At 54.9% G+C, this 25,293-nt stretch overlaps 1 protein-coding gene across 2 annotated transcripts; it reads left to right on the forward strand.

Annotated features, from left to right (window-relative positions):
• Positions 1-2,811: 2,811 nt before the first annotated feature.
• Positions 2,812-24,492, forward strand: ARIH2 (ariadne RBR E3 ubiquitin protein ligase 2). Of its 2 annotated transcripts, XM_061572752.1 has the most exons (16): positions 2,812-2,968; positions 10,936-11,055; positions 12,528-12,686; positions 13,306-13,373; positions 14,254-14,317; positions 15,532-15,679; positions 17,139-17,260; positions 17,700-17,809; positions 18,888-19,005; positions 19,276-19,326; positions 19,555-19,576; positions 20,098-20,249; positions 20,715-20,858; positions 21,303-21,371; positions 22,134-22,217; positions 22,856-24,491. In XM_061572752.1, the coding sequence occupies exons 2-16, from the start codon at positions 10,984-10,986 to the stop codon at positions 22,928-22,930; spliced, it is 1,458 nt and encodes a 485-aa protein (XP_061428736.1). In that variant the 5' UTR covers positions 2,812-2,968; positions 10,936-10,983; the 3' UTR covers positions 22,931-24,491. The 2 variants fall into 2 exon arrangements, with proteins under 2 accessions (XP_061428736.1, XP_061428737.1); XM_061572753.1 differs by lacking the exons at positions 2,812-2,968; positions 10,936-11,055; positions 12,528-12,686; positions 13,306-13,373; positions 14,254-14,317 and having other exon boundaries at positions 15,560-15,679; positions 17,080-17,260; positions 22,856-24,492.
• The last annotated feature ends 801 nt before the right edge of the window (positions 24,493-25,293 follow it).

Genomic DNA, 25,293 nt, shown 5'->3' on the forward strand with positions numbered 1-25,293 from the left:
GTGAGACTAGGCTCTAAGGAAAGCTGTCTCGGGTGTGGACCAATCAACTTCAAGGACAGTGCACATTATCAGAGTTATGTTTTTTGTTTTCATTATGACTGCAGGTATTGTGGTCTATGCAAACATGACTACTTGTAAAAAAAGGTGTCAGTTTTGTTGCCAGATAGAAGGGTAAAAAAACTATTATCAGAGGTAAGGTAGTTAACATCTTGCCACTGAATAAACACATTCAAAATTGGAACGTCACCCCTCCTGGCTTTGACATTCCTCCTCCTTGAAGACACTGGTGGTGAAGCCATCAGAACATCGCCAGAACACCACTGAGCCAATGCGCGCATCTTCATGAATGGAAAACTAAAGACACAAGCCACAGGAGTGTGACTGGCCATGCAACCCAAACTCCAACAGAGTGAGTCATAGGAAAACGACACGAACTCCCTCCTGAAGCCCTCTCGTCCTGGCGAGCAGACCTCGACATTGGCATCTACTCGTCATCTTTCTGCCATCATCTTACGCAGGAATAGAACTGACGAACGGGTTGAGTGTTGTTGTTGTTGTTTGCGTCTGCGCGCCACTGCCAATGCAGGAGCAGCACCGAATGTTTTCGTGTTCACTTCAGCTGCCTCTGGCGACTCTGGGTGGGCCCTCGGATGTATGTTGAACTTCTTTCGCACCGTACGTAGCCAACCGCGCTAATCGGAGGTGCGGATGGCTCTCCGCATCGAGGAGACGACATCCATTGGGATATCTCACTCAGCAGTGAATGAATGTCTTACTCCACGTCAACGGCAATTATTTATGTTTACTATCATTATACAGCAACATTACATCTGAATATACACACAGTACACAATTGCTTAGAGTTATTTGATGCTGCAGTGGTTGTTGGCGGTCCTCCACAGTCGACTGGCAGGTCCGCGTGCGGTGGGGCAAAGTGCAGGTAGCTCCCATCTCTTCCGAGCAATTGCCAGACCGCTACGTTTTGTCACCTTGGGCGATGACAGTTCTTCATTGAAAACCACCGCCACGGTCTTTCACGACCTCCTCAAACTCTGGCATTCGTTCATTCCCAGTTGCCCGCGGATCGCAGGGTCATTGAGAGCCCCGCGGCGGAGGCTTGGGTAGGAGGAGGCCTTCATCCAGCAGTGGATTTAACTTTATTTGATGAATACTATGCGTGACTATTGTTACTCTCCTTCACCGAGTGCCCTATCTGCGAATCCAAACAAGGACCTTCATCTGTAGCCTTCAACCTGCAGCGCCCAAGCCACTGAAAGAGATCAACCCTCTGTTCACTCCGACTTGAGGTCCTTCCCGAAGGCCCATTTCTCTCCAATCAACCCTACCGCACGTCCTTCACAAGGGCCTTCCCGAAGGTCGGTCTCTGTGCAACCCCACAACGAACCTTCACAAGGGCCTTCTTGAAGGTTGGTCTCTCTCCAACTCCACAACGAACCTTCAAAAGGGCCTTCCCGAAGGTCGGTCTCTCTCCAACTCCACAACGAACCTTCACAAGGGCCTTCCCAAAGGTCGGTCTCTCTCCATTCAATCCCACCGCGGGATCTTCACAAGGGCCTTCTCGAAGGTCGGTCTCTCTCACTCGAGGTGCCTTCGCTCGGGTGACGCCCCCCCCCCCCAGAATGACGGCCCCCCCCGAGCGAAGGCCCCCCGAGCGAAGTCCCCCCCCCAGCGAAACCCCCCCCAGCGAAGCCCCCCCCCGAGCGAAGCCCCCCCCCCACGAGCGAAGTCCCCCCCCCCCACGAGCGAAGCCCCCCCCCCCCGAGCGAAGCCCCCCCCCCGAGCGAAGTCCCCCCCCCGAGCGAAGCCCCCCCCTCCCCGAGCGAAGCCCCCCCCCCGAGCGAAGCCCCCCCCCCCGAGCGAAGTCCCCCCCCCCGAGCGAAGCCCCCCCCCCCGAGCGAAGTCCCCCCCCCCGAGCGAAGCCCCCCCCCCCGAGCGAAGCCCCCCCCCCGAGCGAAGCCCCCCCCCTCGAGCGAAGTCCCCCCCCCACGAGCGAAGCCCCCCCCCCCCGAGCGAAGCCCCCCCCCCGAGCGAAGCCCCCCCCCCCGAGCGAAGCCCCCCCCCCGAGCGAAGTCCCCCCCCCCCCGAGCGAAGCCCCCCCCCCCCGAGCGAAGCCCCCCCCCCGAGCGAAGCCCCCCCCCCTCGAGCGAAGCCCCCCCCCCCGAGCGAAGCCCCCCCCCCCACGAGCGAAGCCCCCCCCCCCGAGCGAAGCCCCCCCCCGAGCGAAGCCCCCCCCCCGAGCGAAGTCCCCCCCCCCCGAGCGAACCCTCCCCCCCGAGCGAAGCCCCCCCCCGGAGCGAAGTCCCCCCCCCCCGAGCGAAGCCCCCCCCCCACGAGCGAAGCCCCCCCCCCCCGAGCGAAGCCCCCCCCCCCCGAGCGAAGTCCCCCCCCCCCGAGCGAAGCCCCCCCGAGCGAAGCCCCCCCCACGAGCGAAGCCACCCCCCCCGAGCGAAGCCCCCCCCCGAGCGAAGTCCCCCCCCCCCGAGCGAAGCCCCCCCCCCGAGCGAAGTCCCCCCCCCCGAGCGAAGCCCCCCCCACGAGCGAAGCCCCCCCCCCCCGAGCGAAGCCCCCCCCCCGAGCGAAGCCCCCCCCCCCGAGCGAAGCCCCCCCCCGAGCGAAGTCCCCCCCCCCCCCGAGCGAAGCCCCCCCCCCGAGCGAAGCCCCCCCCCCCGAGCGAAGCCCCCCCCCCCGAGCGAAGCCTCCCCCCCAGCGAAGCCCCCCCCCCGGACTGAAGGCCGGCCTCTGGAAGCCCGGGGATCTCGCGTGAGTCACGCGCCGGAGGTGACGTTGGGAGCAGCAGCAGGAGGGGGGAGAGGGGGGAGGAGGGGGGGAGAGGGGGAGGAGGGAGGAGGCTTCGCTATCAACACGGAGCCCCCTCCCACTCAGCAGTCTCCTCGCAGCGCGCGACCGCTCGCCCCCTGCCCTGGAGCGCGTCCGTGTGAGCAACGAGGTGAGACCACCACCACCATCATCATCACCACCAACAACAACATTAACATCATCGTCGTTACCACCACCGCCTTCATCATCATCACTGTCACCCCGAGCCGCGATTCTTAGACCGTCCGCTCGCCTCTTTCTCCTCTTCGCACGCCTGCCGTGGAGTGCGTCATCACCATCGTTAACATCACCATCATCATCACCATCATCGTTACCATCATCATTATCATCATTACCATCACCACCATTTATACCATCACCACCATGTATACCATCATCATTACCGTCATCGACGACTATTAAACATCATCATTATTAACACCGTCACTCTTCATTACCACCATTGTACAACACTGTCGTAACACTCAGAATCATCGTCGTCGTCGTCACCTTAATTAACATCACCATCACCACCACCATCATCATCACCATCAATCACCACCACCACCACCATCGTCACTCTCGGCAACCCCCACCGGGGAGCCGTTGCGTTGTGCGGCCTTCGAGTGCGCGGAGACGGCGGAGAATCCAGGCGAGGGCGAGGCTCGGGCGCCCATTTTCACGCACTAGGCCCGCCCGTCGGAATGCGTTCGGCTCGCGTCTCACCGCGGCCGAGTTGAATCGTGGCCCCTCTGTGGGCCCTCTGTGGGGCCTTTGTGGGCCCTTTGTGGGCCCTCTGTGGGGCCTCTGTGGGCCCTCTGTGGGGCCTCTGTGGGGCCTTTGTGGGGCCTCTCTGTGGGCTCTCTGTGGGCTCTCTGTGGGGCCTCTGTGGGGCCTCTGTGGGGCCTTTGTGGGGCCTTTGTGGGCCCTCTGTGGGGCTTGTGGGGCCTTTGTGGGCCCTCTGTGGGGCCTCTGTGGGCCCTCTGTGGGGCCTCTCGCGTGCCAGCGAGCTCCCACAGATCACAACCGAGAGGGCACGGGGTGGTGGTGATGGTGTTGGGGGAGTCACTGTGGCCTCACGGTCGATGCGTTGGTGGAAGTTGAGATCTTGCACGTGGTGCTCCGATCGCAAGGTAGAGGATGATGAGGCGGTGGTTGTGGATTAAATATGAAAGCAGGAGACGGAGCGGTGAATTGTTACTAGGGTCGTGGGGGGGGAGGATTTGATCCATTCGGCAGTGGATTGAGCAAGACGGCTGATGATGATCGCGAGAAATAATACCGGCGTAGGGAGGCCTTCAATCCATTCAGCAGTGGATAGATGATGTTGATGGACACATCTACGTCCTCCACATTTGGCGGTCTCTTTATAGGAGTTGGTTTACCGGTTGTTGGTGATGGTGGCGATGGGGTGATGGTGGTGGTTTTGTCGTTGGCAGACTGCTTAGGTTTTCTCAGGTGTGTTTGTACCGAGTGTAATTCGACTGTGTTCCGACGTTTCGCTCCCACTTGCTGTATTGGGAGCATTAAGGCAACTCTTGTGTACATTACATTTCATTCGGGTACACGGCACTCGGTCGAGAACAGAACTCGGCGTTCCCTTGCGTTGATTTTCAGAGCGAGGTACAATCCGATGGCTTTGATTGGGTCCCCCTTTGTGTGAGCGACGACCACGAATTGGCCATCGTCATTCACTGCCGGCGCGTCACAGCCGGGCAAACACAATGGCCCAGGACTTTGAACGAAGGCCGCCGCCACCTGCTTCGGTTTCCACAAGATTCTCACAATGAACCGGAGGCCTCGTGCGACATTGTTGGGCCCCATCATGTCCCCGCGGTCTGGGTCTCACGTAAATTAGTTTGTTTTCTTCTTCAAAATCGCGGTTACGGAGCACTGGCCCCTTGGAGGATTCAAACGCCAAGCTGCCAGCAACAACCAGCACTGTTGGATTATTTTCCGTGGCCTAGTGGCAGGCCCCCCAGTTGGGGCAGGCCCCCCAGTTGGGGCAGGCCCCCCAGTTGGGGCAGGCCCCCCTGTTGGGGCAGGCCCCCCTGTTGGGGCAGGCCCCCCTGTTGGGGCAGGCCCCCCTGTTGGGGCAGGCCCCCCTGTTGGGGCAGGCCCCCCTGTTGGGGCAGGCCCCCCTGTTGGGGCAGGGCCCCTCTTGAGGCGGCTGTGAAGAGTGGGTAATGTTTTTGTTGTTCAACCACTGAAGGCGATGGGAACTGCACGAGGCCCATGTGCCAGGCTACTATAACGAGAGGTGTGAAATTGGACAACGGGGGATGGGGCATTTTAATTACTCGTACCTGGGCACATCCCAACCTCGCCACCACACAGGTCTAAGGCGTCATGACTCAGCTGGTTTATTAAGAGAATATCCGACGGCTGCATTTAAACTCTTGTTATCGGTGTTAAAATGCCTGCAAAAAAATTGACGGATTAGGTCCCCTCAAACCTCACTGAAGACTTAATTGTTCACCGCATGGCACTGTGATTTTTGATAATACAATTCCAAATTCTCATTGTTAATAGACGATGGTGTCTGGTGGCAGGTGAGGGGTGAGTGTCGCATCACCCACAGTCGTAGGGCAGCCTGACCTCAAGTGTACTGTCAAGGCAATGTCACTGTCGTCAACAGTGCTATATCCACTGCTGGATGAAGGCCTCCCCCAAGCCATCGGCATCTTTCACGGTCTTGCGAAGTGGCGGTCCACCCTACTCCAGCCGCGATGATGATGGCCTGTGGTCTGGACTACAGGCCATCATCATCGCCATTCTTAAAAGTCCATTCCAGTGTCTAACATTGTCCTTTGATCCCTGATCCACGTGTTTTTGTAATTACAAACGTACATCTCCCCATGCTTCTTTTCACACTTTTCAGCTTTTTCCCATTTTCCTTGTCACCATTTTCACATTTTTGATCCATAAGTGATAGCGGGTAATATCAAATGTTAGAAACGCATTATTCTTTCATTGCATTGGCATTTTGCTTCTTATCAGGTTTAGTTCTTCTCGAAGCACTCTAACCGGAGAATGACTCTACAGATGCTGCCCCCAGTAGACTGACAGGCATGTATAGTTGCTTAAATAGTATTTATAGACGGTAAAAGCGGCACTAATGTGGCTTGGGGTGCTCGCTGGGTGCTGGGCGTGTGATCGTGGGCAGGGATTGTGTTCAAGTTCAAGTTCATTTATTAGGTATAGCCCTGTGAGCCATTCAGCTCTTGAATCGGGTGCAACCGCAACAAACAAAAACATGAACAAAAAACATCTTAAAGTGAATATGTGACTAAGTGCAAACAGAAAATCCAAGAAAAGACACCGTACACCAACGCTAAGTGATGTGGCCAAGCTGTAGTGCCGTTTGCTGCTCATTGCAGAGGTTTGCTGTTCGAACCCAGATGTCCGCCCTGGTTAACACTGCGGGTGTATCGACTAAAAAATAGTGCGCGCCGTGTGCTTCACAGTGGATGTTACATTTCTCGTGACGTGATTTGAAGGAGAGTAGGCACGTGTGAGGTGACCTCACTGGCCCAAATTTGCCGAGCTTTGAATAATTCTGAAGTTACTTTCAGTTTCATTTATTAGGTATAGCCCTGTGAGCCGTGCGGCTCTTGACTCGGGTGCAACCGCAACAAACAAAAACATGAACAAAGAAAAAAACAGGAAAACAGCAAAATCTTTCATAAAAAAACACCGTATATCCACTTACAGTGGGTAGAAGCCACATTAGCAACATCGCGCACTACTGGTAGACGGCACTTGTCTGTGAAACATCGGCTTTTGTGATTGCTTTCGTGCGGTAAGATTGGTGTGAATACCAAATGTCAGTGCTTGGTGCTGTGGGCGGTGGTGTGTGACGGAGGGGGGGGGAGAGTGAGGAGCGGTAGCGCTGCGCTACAAACCTGGCAACCAGAATTCGATTCCCGCTCATGGCCACCAAACACCATTGAAGATTCTCTGAGCCAGTCCTGGGTCTCTCATAGGTTGACTCAGACTTAAATGAGTACCTGGTTCATTGTGTAAACATCAACACTGCAGAGACGAAGGTGACCGTGCGTGGTGCTGACCACCCACCCCATCATGTGCCATACCGGCCTATCATCGGTGCTCGCTCACCACACTTGCCCTAAAAGTCTGTTAAGGCTACACTGGGGGATCTTTGTCTTTGCGGGGAGAGTGGCAAGAGAGTCGAGGTGCTCGCTGGGTGCGAGGTGATGGAAGTGAGACTTTGGGGGGTGGAGAGTGGAGGAGAGAGAGGCAGACGAACTGGCTAGCCGAGAGCCCTCCCAACAGCGAGCAGCAAACATCGTAAAAAAAAGAACGGGCTGCCCCCCTTGAATGTTTACAGCGGCACCGGAGTAAACACGGCGCAGACGTGATTCGCGGTTTTTAAATCGCAGTTGCTGAGCACAGGCCCAATGGTCCCAGGCAGCAAGCAACAAACAGCACGATGAAAGATGTAAAAGATGAGCGTTAGCGCGTTTATTGACTTGAGCAAGGTTATTGTGAGCGCTTGGGGAAAACAGAAGATGGGAGGGAATTATACTGTGGAGCGGTGAGAGTGGAGAAGCGGAACGGGGGAAGTGTTTGTGGCCTGCAGTGTGGTGGGTGGGTGAGTGGATGGGTGAGTGAGTGGGTGAGTGAGTGGGTGAGTGGATGGGTGAGTGAGTGGGTGAGTGAGTGGGTGAGTGGGTGGGTGAGTGGATGGGTGAGTGAGTGGGTGAGTGAGTGGGTGAGTGGGTGAGTGAGTGGGTGGGTGAGTGAGTGGGTGAGCGTCTTGTTGCGATCCTGAAGTGTGTTGGTTGAAGAGTGTGAGATGAAACAGCCCGGTAGACAGAGTCCTCAACATGGGTGAGTTATACTGGTAGGAACCCACTGGTTCCACCAGCCAACAGGGGATTAATGTGTCCGTCCGTCGTGCAGGGAGGGGCTGGGTGGGGAGAGAGGGGCTGGGTGGGGAGGGTGGGGTGGGGCTGGGTGGGGGGTGGGAGGGGTGGGGCTGGGTGGGGAGGGGCGGGTCACCCCTTGGTGCCCTTATAAAACTCAACGTTTAACCTACTCACGCCGGCTTGTGCCCGCCCTCACAGTCGGGCATATTTGCGGAATACACCACGCCGCCGTTGACCCTGGCCATTGACCGAGCAACCCAACGTTCCTACCAGCTCCCTCCGCAGGAATGTGTTAGTATGTCAGAACGGTAACCGTGGTAGTAGTCGTAAGGATTAGAAGAAAAGTGATAACGAGGCGACTGACCACCAAATGTGTGAGTGAGGACCGAGTTAAGTTGGTGGGTGATTAGGTAGGTGAGTGTCAGTTAATGGGAACGATAACAATGGTAGCAGCAATCAAAGAGTAACAAGGAAGGGACTGTCTGCTTGTAAGCGAGTTTACCAGTGAGCGAGAGGGTTGGTGGATGAGTGGAGTGGGTTGTTGAGTGTCAGTTCACGGGGAAATTTATCATTGTAGTAGCAGTAGAAGAGTGATGAGGAGATGACTGGCCGCTAGTGAGTTACTGGACAGAGTCGGTGAGTGTGCTGGATCCATACTGGATCGTCAATCGATCTGACTGCGTTCCGTTGAGGTCTATCGCTACCGACAGCCCAGAGTTTAGGGTTTTCACTTGGTACAAAGTCAGCATTGAGTTTGCCCAACTTATTAAAGTTTTCATTTTCAAATGCATCTAAAAATTAATGAAATGGTGGTTCAAACTCTTAGGTTTTTTCGGTAAAGTCACGTAGGTAAAAAATAAATAATAAAAATAAATAATTATAGAAAAAATAATCGAAATGGTTCAAAGCTGCAGCCCTGCAATTGCTCAGTGACGCCGCTGCTGTCAGAAGGGCATCCACGAGATGGAGCTCTGCTTTAGGGAGGTCCTCTGGAGCGTGTTTGACCTCCTGTACTCTTCCACGCTGTGTGGGTACAACCACGTTTTACCCCGCCACACGTGACCTGCTGCTCTGCTAACTGTGCTGTGTGCATTTATACCGCTGATAAACTTTTTTCCACTTGCTACAACTGCCGCGCCGGGAGATGGAATCAAACCGGCGGCAACCTCTCGATTTCAAGTGCAGTGTACGCTGTTGACCCTCGCACCACGGCAGCGTGCTACGAACGTGAACACAACTTTGCATCCCCTTCGAGGCGTACGCAAGAAGATCTGTGTTGTTGTAGCCCTCGTCGTTGCTACAGCACATTCCACCGCAGTGACTCAGTGCCGGAGGGTCTAAATTTAGCCGGCTGAGAGGCAGATTTATAAGGCAAAATAAAAAACACATGCTTCCCGACAGGCCACTCTGCACGGCACCACCACCACCCTACTCGTGTTTACATCTTCACGGGCGAGAGAGGTGCCGCCGCTAGTTCAACGCCGAGCTGCGGTGAACGCCGCGACCGACCGACGATGGGACGTGTTGTCGGTCGGTAGTTTTGTGGGCAGGATGAGATAAATCCGACCTCGGGTTGTTAACTGTGATGAACGGTCGAATAGCCCCGCATGTGCAGAAGAGATTGCCTACTCGTGCAGGCTTATTTTGGAATTTTGCTTTTGAATATATATATTTTTTTCTGAGGTTACGGGAGTTGAAATTGCCACGGGCTGGGCCTGCCCGGCCTGGTTTTGATGAAGCTGTTATTATTGTTATGGTGGTCGTGGTGGTGTTGATGAAGATGTCGATGTGTTCATCTGCTCATGGTGTTGATGATCACATTGAGAATGATGTGATATTATTGCACATTGCTCGTGTCTCCCGGGCGGATTAAATAGCCAGGAATTGGTTTCAGTGGTTGTGCGGTTGACTGATTTTCACAGTGGTTCACTTTTTTTGTCGTGGTTATGATTATAATAATTCTGATGTTGCAATGCCGTTGATAGTATGATCTGACTAAGGTAACGTGATGATGGTGTTGACTATGAGCGTGTTGTTAATTTGATGATAATAATGATGGGACTGATATAATGATGATGGTGATGGTGTTGATACGTATGTTATTGACGCAGTGATGTTAATGTTAATGATGATAATGTTGATTTGACAATGGTGATGATGATGGTATTGTAATGATGTTAACTGTTGTGACGGTAATGAAGACAATGATTATGATCGTCTTGTTTGGCTGATGTTGTTGTAGAGCAACATTTATGATTTTACTTTGATTTGATAATAGAAGTGATAATTGCGTCATGAGTGTGTCGCCGTGACGATGCCTACTTTGTGTTTGTGAATCGGACAGCGAGTTATTATATTGTTCCATGGTGTGTTCTGGGTGACCACAGTCGCACACTGGAGACATTTAAATTTGGTGAGAAAAACAATCGGCATTACCCTTTCCGAAAATAATACATCAGTTGCGAAGATGTTCAACCATCAAATATTGCAAGGCATACGTGTCTGCATTAACGACACAAAGCACACGTGCTTGGATAATAATGTGAGCATTGTCTTTGAAAATGATTGGTCTACACCCAGAGATAGCCTTCTTTATGGCTTACACTCACCAGTGTTAAACCAGGGAATGCCAAAAGGTGAACAGCAGAAAGACAATGCTAAGTTCAAAGCATCAAAAGCTCGGGTTGAGTAGTTGTATCTAGGGGGACCCCTTTTTGCCGGCATCAAATGTTTTAAAAAATAACAACACGCTTTACCCTTCCCGGCAATAATACAGGAGGCGTTAGACGCCATATTTCAAGGCACCGGATGAAACATTTTCCATTTGTGCATCGTCAGGTATCCACGTCTGCCGTGGTTTGTGCGCGGATGTAAGTGTAGGGTTGTGGCCGATAAGCTTCGCCAAAGCCAGTGATGTTCTGCGTCGAATATTTTACGAGCTTGTGTTGCCTCCGAAACGTCGTGATTTTTATTTTATTTTTACTTTACTTTTATTAATTTTAATTTTTTACCTACGTGACTTTACCGAAAAAACCTAAGAATATGAATCCTTGCAGTCACGAAAGCTTCAAATCTAGAATTTTACGAGCTGTTTGTGACTTCTTGTGAACTCCTATTTGGCTTTCCAAGCATCCGTCATTGTGGTGGTGTTGATGTTGATGATGTTAATGATGTTGTGAATGACGCTGGCTGCGCTGTGCGGTAGGTGTGCGCGGAGCCAGTGAGCGAGGTGAGCGAGCCGCCTTGCGGCGCCATGAACAGTCAGGGCTCGGACCTGAGCGAGGAGGAGGATGCAGATGGCTACGGGGAGGATGAGTACGAGCAGGTAACTTGCCTCCCTGCTCCCTGACTCGCCCACTCACTCGCCCACTCACTCGCCCACTCACTCGCCCTCTCACTCGCCCTCTCACTCGCCCTCTCACTCGCCCTCTCACTCGCCCTCTCACTCGCCCTCTCACTCGCCCTCTCACTCGCCCTCTCACTCGCCCTCTCACTCGCCCTCCCACTCGCCCTCCCACTCGCCCCCTCTCTCGCCACCTCACTCGCCCTCTCACTCGCCCTCTCACTCGCCCTCCCACTCGCCCCCTCACTCGCCCCCTTTCTCGCCCTCTCACTCACCCCTCACTCGCCCTCTCACTCGCCCTCTCACTCGCCCCCTCTCTCGCCCTCTCACTCGCCCTCTCACTCGCCCCCTCTCTCGCCCTCTCACTCGCCCTCTCACTCGCCCTCTCACTCGCCCTCTCACTCGCCCTCTCACTCGCCCTCTCACTCGCCCTCCACTCGCCCTCTCCCTCGCCCTCCCACTCGCCCCCTCTCTCGCCCTCTCACTCCCCCCTCACTCGCCCTCCCACTCGCCCCCTCTCTCGCCCTCTCACTCGCCCTCCCACTCGCCCCCTCTCTCGCCCTCTCACTCACCCTCCCTCTCGCCCTCTCACTCGCCCTCTCACTCGCCCCCTCTATCGCCCTCTCACTCACCCTCCCACTCGCCCCCTCTCTCGCCCTCTCACTCACCCTCTCACTCACCCACTCACTCGCCCTCCCACTCGCCTTCTCACTCGCCCTCTCACTCTCCCACTCGCCCCGTCTCTCGCCCTCTCACTCACCCCTCACTCGCCCTCTCACTCACCCACTCACTCACCCTCCCACTCGCCCCCTCTCTCGCCCTCTCACTCGCCCTCCCTCTCGCCCTCTCACTCGCCCACTCACTCGCCCTCCCACTCGCCCTCCCACTCGCCTTCTCTCTCGCCCTCTTGCCCTCTCTTCAAGGAGCATAAATCATCGCGTAAACTCCAGTCATCCTCGCAGGGACTTTTTACAAACCATCGGACAAAGACGGTCACTGCATCGCACGCTTTAAGATGCGCTTCTGCGGCTGTCTGGAACGCCCTTCCTATATAAGGAATCCACTGGAGCTCTGCACTTATAAATCTCGATGGGAAAATGTTTTCTTTAGAACTGCTTTTCGTGTTTAGTTTGTTGTCCTTCCCCAGCACCTCCGATTTGCACGGTTGGCTATGTACGGTGCAAAAGACGTTCTACATACGTACATACACTCACCCATTCCCTCCCTCGCTCACTCACTCTCTTGTGTATGTACTCGTCCGCTCGCACTTCCTAATGAGCACCTGGTGTGGTGCTTAAACATCAGCACTGGGTTTAGACAAAGGCTGCCGTGTGCGGTACTGGTCACACCCCCCACTCGGGCTTAATAGGTGCTCGCTAACAGCACTTGCCTCGACAGTCTGTGTGGGGAGGTGGATACACGGGAGATCTTTGTCTTTACCTTTGCATGCGCAGGGCGACATCCGTGACTACTACGAGGGGGTGGACGGGGATGTGGACGACGTGGACGACGCGACCTTTGACCCCGAGGAGTACGAGTTCTCGTGCCTCTCGCACCGCGAGGCAGAGCGCCTCCTCTCCGACCTGCAGGGCAAGGCGGCCGCCACCCTAAAGGTGAGGTCACGGGCAGGGTCACGGGCAGGGTCACGGGCAGGGTCACGGGCAGGGTCACGGGCAGGGTCACGGGCAGGGTCACGGGCAGGGTCACGGGGTCACGGGCAGACTCACGGGCAGGGTCACGGGCAGGGTCACGGGCAGGCTCACGGGCAGGGTCACTGGCAGGGTCACGGGCAGGGTCACGGGCAGGGTCACGGGCAGGGTCACGGGCAGGGTCACGGGCAGGGTCACAGAGAGGGTCACGGGGCAGTGTGGGCAACTCGGCAATATTGTCACCAGATCTAGTGAGTTTTTGGGTTTACCTAGCGGCTAAATGGTTGTCAAAGCGAATAGTGACATCTAGTGACTTACTTTGAGGTTCGTTGGGCTACTTTCTCCTTGAAATAGGTGGTAGCACTATGACGGGATGATACAAGGAGGCATCGGGCTGTGGAGCATGTCAGAAACAGTCACGTGGGTCAGAGGGGTTCAGAGAGCAGACGGGTGTATAGAGCAGACAGTAGGTCTGAGAGGGGACACGGGGTCATGGAGTGAGAGACACTAACTCTGGTTGCCCGAGTTACCCAGGCATGTGCCTGTGTTTATGTTTATGCTGCCGTGTCATCTCGCCCGCCAGGTTCAGCCAGATGTTGCCAAGCTGGTGCTGGTGGCATGCCAATGGCGCTTGCACGACATGATGGAGAGGTGGGTCCATGCGCTGACCCGCGCCATCGCACGCAACGACCGTTGCGCGTCGCTTCGTCTTCGGGAAACGTGATGTCAGAAGGAAACTGGGCCCGATAGTTGTGCAAAGCATAGACAAAAAACACACGTCATTGGCCCGCGCCAGATGATAATGGAGTCAACCTTGCCGCCCGGCCTCCAGGATTATTTGGAGCGAGCGTCGTGCAACGATCCACACTGGAGCGCCGCCGCGTCTCTTCCCAGGGACGGATTGAGTTGCGTGGCGATATCGCAGGTGTCGTCGTCACGGCCGCCGGTCCGCATCGCGGCTAAGTTTAGCCAGAGCCGTGCAGTGTTTGCCGGCCTGTGGGGGGCTCAGCTTACCGCGTGCACAGCGGGGGGGGGGGCAGAGGGGGTTGGGGGGTGGATTGTCGTCGAAGGGGTAGGAGAGGCTCAGCTCTCCGTCGGGTGTTCAGGTTGTGCCGCGTGTTGTTCGGCGTGATGTCTGATGTTTCGCTCCCGCGTTCAAACGAGGGGCGGGGGGTGGAGGCAGGGGTGGTTTTGGAATTTTTTTCGAGGGAGCCACCCATTCTTGGTTGAGTGGGGGGGCTCGTGAAATGTGGGGGCGGTAGAGACATTTTCACGGCCAGTGGAAGCAATGCTGGTTAGGTACCAGCGTCAGAAACCATTTCTGTGTGGAACGCGTGTGTGGCGTGGCGCATGTGTTGTGTGGGTGCTGCCCATGTGCCGCATGTGTGCTGCCGTGCTTTTCACGCATGTGCCACGTGTGTGGCACTCGTGCGACGCGTGTGTTTTGTTGGTGGTGTGTGTGCGCGACGTAGCATGTGTTGTGTCGGTGCCGTGTGTGTGACGCCACTTGTGCTGTGTTGTGTATCGGTAGGCACAGGACAAACCCACGCCAGCAATTCATCGAGGCCAAGGTCCTGCCTGGACAGACCAAGGCCGTGAGTCTCTCCTTCACTCGCCTCTCCGCAGGGTCGCTGCTGCTGCGGTGCAGTACAACGAATATTACCGCGTTCTCTGGATTGTAAGGTGTTCCGGAGAGCAAGACGCGTCCCCAACTTTTGCCTTGGCATGTGTACAGGGGAAAAAAAAATTGTGTCTTCGTAATGCAGAGAATAATAATAGTTCAGTGCATTTGGTGTTCGCTCCGTTGTTATTGTAGAGGACCATGATGAGAGCGCTGTTCTTCACAGACGGATTCAGTCTTCCACAAGGCAGCAATGTTGCTGTTATCCTAGTGGAGTAATTTGCAGTGTAATTTTTATTATTTAGCAATTATTGAACCATTACGCCAACACAATGACCTATTCCTTATGAATGATGTCACGTGATCTTTAACATCCACTGAGTCAAGCGGACGGTTCATGCCTGCATGGCTAATCCATACCACAGTATTAACCGGGGTGGCCGACTGTGAACCTTTGCACCAAGCGGCAGATGTACTACAACTGGCTGGTACTCGCATTCGTAGCCGCCACATAATCCGATGTGGGTTTATATCGCGTATAATTGGGGTGCCGTTGTGGCTGTGCAGTAGTACGTGGGTTCAATCCCTTCCCTGATGTTTGGAGTTAACGCATTTTCCCCGCGGTCACGTGGATTATTCTCCGGGTTTTCCCTCCAGATTTATAACCATACTTTAATATGATTGGGCTCGAACTATATATTTCCACATGGTGATCAGCCACTTCGAAGAGCTATCAAGTGTGGCCAGGTTATCTCTTCAAAAAAGAGCTCGTAGCCCAGTGGGCTTGACCTGGTAAATAAAAAGTTTTTACTTGAAGTGTCACGGGGTAATTGTTTTTTTACCCTTCCATCTGGCAACAAAACTGACACCTTTTGCGCCTGGCACCTATTGCTCCTTTTGGCGTGATCTGGTCCAACCCATGTGAGACTAGGCTCTAAGGAAAGCTGTCTCGGGTGTGGACCAATCAACTTCAAGGACAGTGCATACATTATCAGAGTTATTTTTGTTTGCGTTATGACTGCAGGTATTGTGGTCTATGCAAACATGACTCCTTGTAAAAAGGGTGTCAGTTTTGTTGCCAGATGGAAGGGTAAAAAAACAATTGTCACGGGGTAGTCGAGGGCTCGGTGTGCGTCTGCGTGCGACGATGGCCTCGTGTGACGCGTTTCCCCCCCGCGCCTCCTCCAGCCGAGCGGCACGCAGGGCCAGCATTGCGGCGTCTGCCTGCAGCCGACGCGGCGCGAGACCCTGATCAGCCTCGCCTGCCAGCACGCGTACTGCAAGGCATGCTGGGAGGAACACTGCCGTGTGCTGGTGCGAGACGGCGTGGGCGTCGGTGAGTCCGGGGCGGGTGGCTGGACGGGCGGGCGGACAAGGAAGTGGGGCGGACAAGGGAGTGGGGCGGACAAGGGAGTGGGGCGGACTGAGCTTGACGCCGTGTGAAGTGCGGTATCCAAGGGTGGGACGGTCCACTGACCAGTTGCATAAAACACCTGGAGTGGAAAATCTCCCTGACTTCCTGGATTTTTATTCTGACTTCTTTGATCCTGATGATGCTTGGCGTAGTTTCCAACGAAGCATCGTAGCTAATTGCTGAGAAATTTGGTTTGTGAGAAGTGTTCTGCAACTCGCCCACGGTTAACGAGCTGACGCAGTGGTAATGGGCGCGTTGTTAAACGCTTGTACGCCCCTCCCGCGTGACAGTCTGTTTGGTTGTGTCGGGTGGTGGAGGGTCTCACATTTTTTTTAGCCCAGATCATTACGTGGCCTAACCCAATAATCATCTGAATCATGGTGTTGGCTGAGAAAACCTACATGTTTATGTACCTTCTTGGTTCTTTCGGTAAAGTCACGTAGAAGGGAAATAATAAAATAATAAAAATAAAACATAATAAATTAATATAGTGAGAATTATTTTATGTTTTATTTTTACTATTTTTATTATTTCCCTTCTACGTGACTTTACTGAAAGAACCAAGAAGATGAATCCCTGCAGTCACTATGGCTTTAAATCGAAATGTTTATGTACATTTGGATATGTCTGCATGTGCATATGTCTGTGTATGTGGGGAGCGGTAGTAGAGTGGTAGGCACACTGCGCTACAAACCCGGTGAAACCCAATTTCGAATCCTGCTCAAGGCCAGCATCGGTGGTGAACAATTAGACCGGTCCTGGGCTTCCCTCGAGTTGACTCGGCCTTAAAACCTGTATTTGGCGCGGTGTGTAAACATCAGCACCGGGGCGACAAAGGCAGTCGGGCGTGGTCCTGGCCACCCCCCCGCACCCCCTTGTCCACCGTTGCGGCCTTTAGCAGGGTCCCCATCCCCGATCACCACGCTTGGCTACGAACAGTGCGAAAAAATTTACACCATTGGAACCTCATTTGCCAGTAAAAAATATGATAATTGGTTTTTTACCCTTCTATCTGGCAACAAAACTGACACCTTTATTACAAGGAGTCATGTTTGCATAGACCACAATACAGTGCCTACATTATCAGAGTTATGTTTTTTGTTTGCATTATGACTGCAGGTATTGTGGTCTATGCAAACATGACTCCTTGTAATAAAGGTGTCAGTTTTGTTGCCAGATAGAAGGGTAAAAAAACTATTATCAGTGCGAAAGAAGTTCAGCATACTTACATAAGTGCCCGCGAACAGCACTGGCCCCGACAGTAGGCGTCTTGGTGGGGGGTGTCTGTGTGCTAACACCCACATGTGTGTGTGAGTGTGTAGGTATCTCCTGCATGGCCCATGATTGCCACGTGCGTGTGTGTATGTGTGTGAGTGTGTAGGTATCTCCTGCATGGCCCGTGATTGCCACGTGCGTGCCCCAGAGGACTTTGTCTTCCCCATGCTGGGCGAGGGGGAGCTGCGCGACAGATACCGCAGGTTCCTCTTCCGCGACTACATCGAGGTGTGCAGCCACACACATCACCACCTACGACCGCCACCATCACCACCACCACAGCAAAACCACCGCCGTCATCGTCAATACCGCCACCATAGTCGTAACCACACCACCACTACCGCAGCGACACCGTCTTCATCTTCATTACCGCCACAACCGCCATCGCCACACTACCACCACCAGCGTTGCCACTATTGCAGCAACGCCACTGTTGTCATTACCTCTACAATGCCGTCACTACAACTACAATCGCAACAATACCACCACCATAACCACCACCACTACAGAAACACTACCACGTCATCGTCATGTCCACTCATCATACGAACAGATCCAATCAGTCCCACGTGACAGCCACGCGTGTCGCACAGGGCTACGCGTCGTGCGTTATGAACTGCGTTATGAATTGGCGCGCATGGCGTGCGGTGTGCGTGCTGCTGTGCAGTCGCACTACCAGCTGCAGATGTGCCCGGGGCCCGACTGCCCCGTGGTCATCCAAGTCGGGGAGCCCAAGGCGAGACGCGTGCAGTGCAGCCGCTGCAGCCACGCGTTCTGGTGACACACGCACCGACACATACACACCTGCACATAAGCACCCGACATACGCATCCGCACACACACACCCACCCACACACACACACCTGCACACACACACCTACACATACACACCCGCACATACACACCCACACACACACGCCTGCACACACGCACCTGCACATACACACCTGCACATACGCACCTGCAGATACGCACCTGCACATACACACCACACATACACACCTACACACACGCACACCTACACACACGCACACCTACACATACGCACACCTACACGCACACATACTTTCACACACGCGCACCCGCACAAGACAAAGACGAAGATCCCCTGTATAGTCTCAACAGACATTTGGGACAAGTGCTGTGAGCGAGCACCTATGAAGGCCGGCACAGCACACGTGGGGGTGGGTTGCCAGCGCCACGCCCGTCGCCTTTGTCTCCCCAGTGGCGATGTTTACAAACCACACCTGGTACTCATTTAAGTCTGAGTCGACCTAGGGGAGGCCCACGACCGGTTCCACTTACACACACACACACATGCACACAAAGACGAGGTTCATTGATGAGACAGGGATACTCCATATGAAGCCTTTTGCAGACTGTTGGGGCTAAGGGGGTGATGTGGTCAGAACCACCGTAGCCACTGGGGAGACGAAGTAGTGCACCTGGTGAATTCGTCCTGCGTGTGTATGTGTGTGATAGCTGCGTGTGTGAGTAGCTGCGTGTGTGAGTAGCTGCGTGTGTGAGTAGCTGCGTGTGTGAGTAGCTGCGTGTGTGAGTAGCTGCGTGTGTGAGTAGCTGCGTGTGTGAGTAGCTGCATGTGTGAGTACCTGCATGTGTGTGTATCTGCATGTATGATAGCTGCATGTGTGAGTAGCTGCGTGTGTGACAGCTGCGTGTGTGAGTAGCTGCATGTGTGAGTACCTGCATGTGTGATAGCTGCATGTGTGTGTATCTGCGTGTCTTTTTTGTGTCTAACTTTACACGTCTCTGTCTTTGTATGTGCGTGTGTTTTCAACTCTGCAGTGCCCGTGTGCAACTCGTGTGTGTGTGTGTCTGCTGTGCCGGTGTGTAGCTTTAAGTGCCGGCATATGTACCACGCTCCCACGGACTGCAACACGATCCGCCGGTGGCTCACCAAGTGTGCCGATGACTCGGAGACTGCCAACTACATCAGCGCGCACACCAAGGATGTGAGTGCGGTGCCCATTGTGGTGCCAGGTACCGTGCCCAGTGGCGCTAAGTGGGGTCGGTGCTAAGCGCGTGGCGCGCGGCGCAGTGATCAGTATGTCGCACTCGGTGTGGTGCCCAATGTGGTAAGACCATTGGTGCTGATCGTGATCGTGCGGTTCTCAGTGCTGTGCGTGTGTTGTTGTGCCGGTGCGTGAGACTTCACCGTTGCCTCTGCGTGCATTGTGTTTGCTGCTTTGTGTGTTCTCACTCTGTGTTGCTGTGCCCCACAGTGTCCCAAGTGCAATATCTGCATTGAGAAGAACGGAGGCTGTAACCACATGGTGAGCGACGTCTTGACGGCGGCCTTGGCACGACCGCGCGGTTTTAAGGGTAACGACGCTCGAGCTAAATGTGCTTCGGTAACCTCAGCACCTCGCGATGGAAGCACTAATTGAGTTAATGTCTCCTAACGAGCTGTTCTGCTCCCTTCCCTCCACCCGCTCCGCCCTGTCCCCCCCCCCCCTCCTCTTCCGTGTGTCTCAACTGGCCGCCTCCACGCGGAACCACAGCAATGCTCCAAGTGCAAGCACGGTGAGTGGTGCACGGCTCTTGCGCATTACCCAGTGGGTCGACGTGTCTCTACCACCACCATCATCATCACCACCACCATCATCACCACCACCACCACCATCATCATCACCACCATCATCATCATCACCACCACCACCATCATCAGCTGGGTGCTGGTGGCTCCGCACGCCCGTAAACCAGCACGGCCGCATGGCTCGGCTGTAGAGCGAGCGGCTCGCAATCGGAAGGTGGCGAGTTAAAATGCTGGTTGGGAGTCGACTGGACCCATCATCCCTCTGTCAGGGGAAATTCAGACTCTGAATGTTTAATTATTCTGGAGAAATTCGATGGGCTATGAAGCACTGGCATTTAATGCCAGCACTGGCATTAAACAGGGCGGTAAGCAGGAGGTGAGTAACCTCAAAGCTCATTCGAGCAGCGGGAAATCTCTCTTGTTCTAATCCAGCACCGTGGAGGGCGGCGGGTTGGCGGATCGTAAGTGTCGCCGCCGCTGACTCGCCCGCCATCCGCTGTGCGCGCAGACTTCTGCTGGATGTGCCTGGGCGACTGGAAGACGCACGGCAGCGAGTACTACGAGTGCAGCCGCTACAAGGAGAACCCCGACATCGTGAACCAGAGCCAGCAGGCGCAGGCGCGCGAGGCCCTCAAGAAGTACCTCTTCTACTTCGAGAGGGTGAGGGGGGGGCGGAGCGAGAGGGGGCACGGGTTACTCCACCGGTGGGAGATGGAGCGCGGTTTTGGAGGTCGATCGGTGGTGGGCGTCGCCGTCGGAGGGTGGCGGTTAGGTCAGAGGGCAGCAGAGGTTCACCGAGATCTCTGGAAAACGGTAGCGTAGCGGTTAGCGCACGCTGCGCTACGAACCTGGCCACCCGAGTTCGATTCCCACTCACGGCTGACGCCAGTGACAATTATCTGAACCGGTCCCGGGCCCTCCCCTAGGTCTACTCTGCCTCTACGAGTACCTGGTGCGATGTGTAAACACTGCCACTGGGGAGACAAAGGCAGTCTGGCGTAGTGCTGGCCACCCACCCCTTAGTGTGCCGTGCCTGACTTCATAGGTTCTCGCTAACAGCACTTGTCCCAGCAGACTGTTAAGGCCATACGGGGGGGATCTTTGTGTTTTTATTTGTCCACTCAGTGGGAGAACCACAATAAGAGCCTGCAGCTGGAGGCCCAGACGTACACGCGTATCCAGGAGAAAATAACGGAGCGCGTGATGAACAACCTGGGCACGTGGATCGACTGGCAATACCTCCAGAATGCAGCCCGCCTGCTCGCCAAGGTGGGCACTGCTCACCCACTCGCTCACTCACCAACCTGACCCTCACCCTCGCCATCACACTCACCTGCTCACCCACCTGCCAAACCTCGTTCTTATCCACACCCGGTTCCTTAGCCTCACCTGCACCCTCACCATCCAACCGGCCTGCTCACCCACTCGCCAACCCTCCTCCCCTGCACCCTCACTATCCGCCCCCACCTTCTCACCCACTCGTCATCTCAACTCGTCCACAACCTTCACTCTCGCCCACCTGCCAATGCTCCTCATCCACACGCTCACCTGCACCCTCACACCACTACTGACCCTCATCTCACCTGCACCTTTCTGCCCCACCCCCGCCACCACACCAGCTCTCACCCCCCACTGCCCTTTCACCCGTCTTTGTGTTTGTGCATTCCTGTGTTGTTCACGAGCCCCCATGTGCCCGTGTGTGTGTGTATGCAGTGCCGGTACACACTGCAGTATACCTACCCTTACGCGTACTACATGGAGGCCGGGCCACGCAAACGACTTGTGAGTGACAACATCGTCCTCCCCTCCTCGCACACCCAATAGGCGCTTGCAGCACCGTCCACCCGGTCGCGCTCCTGCCACACGCGCGCGCGTTGGCTTCCACCAACGTACGAGTGTGCGTCCGTTTGACAGAGGGAGTGATGGTCTGTGCCAAGCGGTGGGGCGCTGTGGTTGGCACTACACTGCGCCCCAAACCTGGCGACCGATGTTCGATACTCGGCCGTGAGCGATAATCTGAACCGAATCTGGGCCCTCTCCACGTTCGACTCGAACTTTAATGAGTCCCTGCTGCTGCTGTGTATGAAAAAAAAACGTGGACGCTGGGGAGACAAAGGCGGGTCACTGCATCACACTGCTTTCAGATTCGTTTCTGCGGCCGTCTGGAACGCTCTTCCTTCCGATATTAGGAAGCCACTGAAGCTATGCACTTTTAAATCATCATCTAGATTGAAACCTCATTTCTTTAGAACTGCTTCTTGTGTTTAGTTTTTGTCCCTCCCCCACACCGGCGGATAGCACGGTTAGCTACATCAACATACATACAGGCAGCGGGCATGATGTCAACTACACCGTGTGCTTGTTTGCCACGCCTGCCTTCGTAGGTGCTCTTACAGATCTTGCCTTATCAGTATGTACATTTTACAGGGGGTCTTTCTGTAACTGTGTGTGTGACTGATGTAACTGTGTGAGGCAGTGTATGTGTCCTTTGTGTCTTACATGTATGAACCGTTTGCATGTGTGTGTCCGTCCGCCTGTATGCAGTTCGAGTACCAACAGGCACAGCTCGAAGCCGAGATTGAGAACCTGTCCTGGAAGGTGGAGCGAGCAGACAGCTACGATCGCGGGGTGAGCGCTTTTACACGCAGTGCCCTTGTGTCACTCCACTGCTGGATAAGGGCCTTCCCGCCACTCCGTGTGGGCCGTGGACATTGTTTGACGTTACTTCACCAGGCGGGTCAATGTTCGTTTTTGGCGAAGGCGTGGAGCATTGGCGTGGTAGCGTACAAGTACGGGACTACTGCTGCCTGCCGTGTAGCTATATTATAATATTATAATCAGCTGCTATCCGTGGTGGTCGCCCATCCAGACGGTATATCTAGGCTCAACGCTGCTTAGCTTCCGCGCCCTGACACCAGGCACTTTCTAGTTGGTTGGGTCATACACATTAATGATGATGATGAAGGTAAAGGTGCAACCCTGCAACGGCTCGTTCACGCCACTGCTAGCATAAGAGGGCATATGGCCTACTCTTCCAGGCTGGCCACACGGCCCAAAAGAGGTGGGTGCACCCATGCGCGACCTCCCGGTCGACTAACTGCGGTTGCACACTGCTGGATGGACAGCGGACGCAGTGGGGAGGGATTTCAGAAACCTGCCCCATTGTTTCAACTGCCATTAACACCACGGCAGTCAGCTGATGCAGGATGTTGATGCTAACGGTGTTAATGATGAGGGCGATTGTGATTGTGTTCGTTTGTCATCAGGACCTTGAGAACCAGATGAACATCGCGGAGAAGAGGAGACTCACGCTGCTCAAAGACTTCCACGACATGTCCTGAGTGACACAGGGAATGCACGCACACACCACCCCCACTCGCGTGTAAGCACACATGCCGAAACACGCATTCACGCCCACTCCAGTGTGTGAAGACGCCAGCACACACATACACACCTGTTGGAACGCACAAACACACCTATGGCCACACCTGCCGGAGTTGTGTCAAAGACCCCGACGCACGGCACACACACCCGAACTCTCTTGCCACACGCACACCCGACTTGCGCACTCATGCCGGCACGTGCGCGCAGCGCGCGCCGTCACAAACCCACATCGGAATGCATCGACGCTCGCGTCAGCATTACCGACTGGCGACCGCACTCTTACACGCGCGCCCTCCTGACCTTGCGCCCGTGCGGCACGCGCGCCACTGCTCCCAGCGCGTGCGTAAGCGAGAGTTTCCTCGCCCACCTTGTCTCTGTTGCGCGCGAGTGAGCGCGGCACGGTGCAAAGATAAGGTTCTCGGGGGAGAGAAGCATGGCACCACCTCGAGACCCCCCTCCCTCCTGCCTCTCGTCCCTGCTACCGCTTTTCCACTGCACAACTTGAGCCGCGCCGGGGCCTTGCTGAGCCAAGCCCGGCACGGTTCGGGACGGCGCAAGATGGAGGCGCTAACCGCTGACGTTGCACGCAGCGAACGAGTCATTCGCCCTGTCCCTGGGCAAAGTTTTTAATGGTTTGGGTCTGGCTTGGCTTGGCAATTGGCCAGTGGAAAAACCTACCCGTACCACGAGGGGGACCAGTGCTGGCTCTGATCGGATGTGCCAGTGGGAAAAAAGGTATAACTTGTCCTTGGGAGCCCACCGACCCTCCTCGCCACCTACAACCGGATCCTGACCCTCAAGCCAGATACAACCACTGAGCGGAGTCAAACAGTCCACACACGTAGGGGGCTCTACAAGGGTGGAGGGCTATTGATCTCGGGCCACCAAATAACCTGGTTTGGCCAAGACAGTCCTGGTGGTTTCAGAAACACTGCACCAGTAGTCCCCTCCCATCCCCCGCCCCCAATTTAACCTCTCAGTGGACAGACTGCTGGCTTCATTTGTGTGTTAAATGAAGCCACCATGCGTGCGATCCCCTTGACTACAGCTCCTCCACACAGTTAAACCCACTTTCTGTGCTACCCTCTCGGCTACAGCTGCCCATCGCCTTGGCTACAGCTCCTCATCGCAGTAGATGCTGCCCTGCTTCTACTAACATCTGCGGCATCATCACAGCCCCCTATCATGTGGAGTCTGTCAGACCCCCAAAATTTGTAAAATGCCCCTCCCCCCCAGTCCCCCAGCCAACCTCTTGGGGGGGGGGGATCCCCCCCTTGCAATACCCAAATCCTCCCCCCCCCCCCCCCATCGGTCTGAGTTGTGATGTCGGTGCAGCTGGGCATGCTGCCGTTTCTGACGTCGCGTGGGCGATTTGATGTCTCCCGCTCTGCACCGAGAGGGTTCGTTGGGGTTTAATTTTTCATTATTGTTACTGTATTATTATTTTTCTTGTTTTTGTTTGTATTCGCAGGTTGTACTAATTTATAGCGAATTAAAAAAAACGAAATAAACCTTGTACAAATTTTATCGCGAGCTTTGTCCCGTCCGTGTGCGCGTCTTGACTCGCAGGTCTGACCCAGACAGTGGACATGGACACCTGCCGAGGTGGGAGGAGGGTAGGGGTAGTGTTGAAATTTCAAGCTCTTTAATTTAACCAGGGCCCTACTTTGTTCACCGCTTGTTGCTGGGCTGCGTGGTCGTAATCTGGCAGGCTGCCCCGGTAATTACCGCGGGTGCGCGTCAACCACGCGAGACGCTGCGCGCCGTCTCCTTCACAGCGGCGGACGTTTCGGATCGCCGTGATGCTGTTCGAGATGAAGTCTGACACCGTGTACGGGCGTCGCGGTCAACGTGTGAAAAATTGCTCCGCGGATGACTCGTTTGGGACGACTACAGCAGCAGGAGCATCGCCCCTGCTGCTGGTGGAGGACTCCCGTGTGTGGAAGGGTGGTCAACGTCGCCCTGCGGCCCGATACGAAATGTCACCAATTTATTAATTTGACAAATTCAATCTGTTTTTACCGGTGGTTGTAGGGTTGTATTAACGCCCATTTCTTATGTCCCCTGATCCGCCACTGTTTTGGCGGCTCCCGCCAGGGTTGCGATTTCCGCATGGAAAATGCGGAAGGAGGGTTCAAATTTTCCCGCATTTTTGCTAAAGTCAACCGCAAACGGTGGAAAGACTACTCCTATGACCGCGCGCTTTTAACAACACGTTAATGCGTTCTATTGGAAAGGATACATGCAAGGCCCAGCATCACGTAGGGCTTTGAGTTACTGATTGGAATGAATATATGATTTCCGCATTTCCGCACAAGAA

This window comes from Lethenteron reissneri, chromosome 51 (assembly GCF_015708825.2).
Source record: "Lethenteron reissneri isolate LAM-NWPU_2019-01 chromosome 51, ASM1570882v1, whole genome shotgun sequence".
NCBI classification, from domain to species: Eukaryota; Metazoa; Chordata; class Hyperoartia; order Petromyzontiformes; family Petromyzontidae; genus Lethenteron; species Lethenteron reissneri.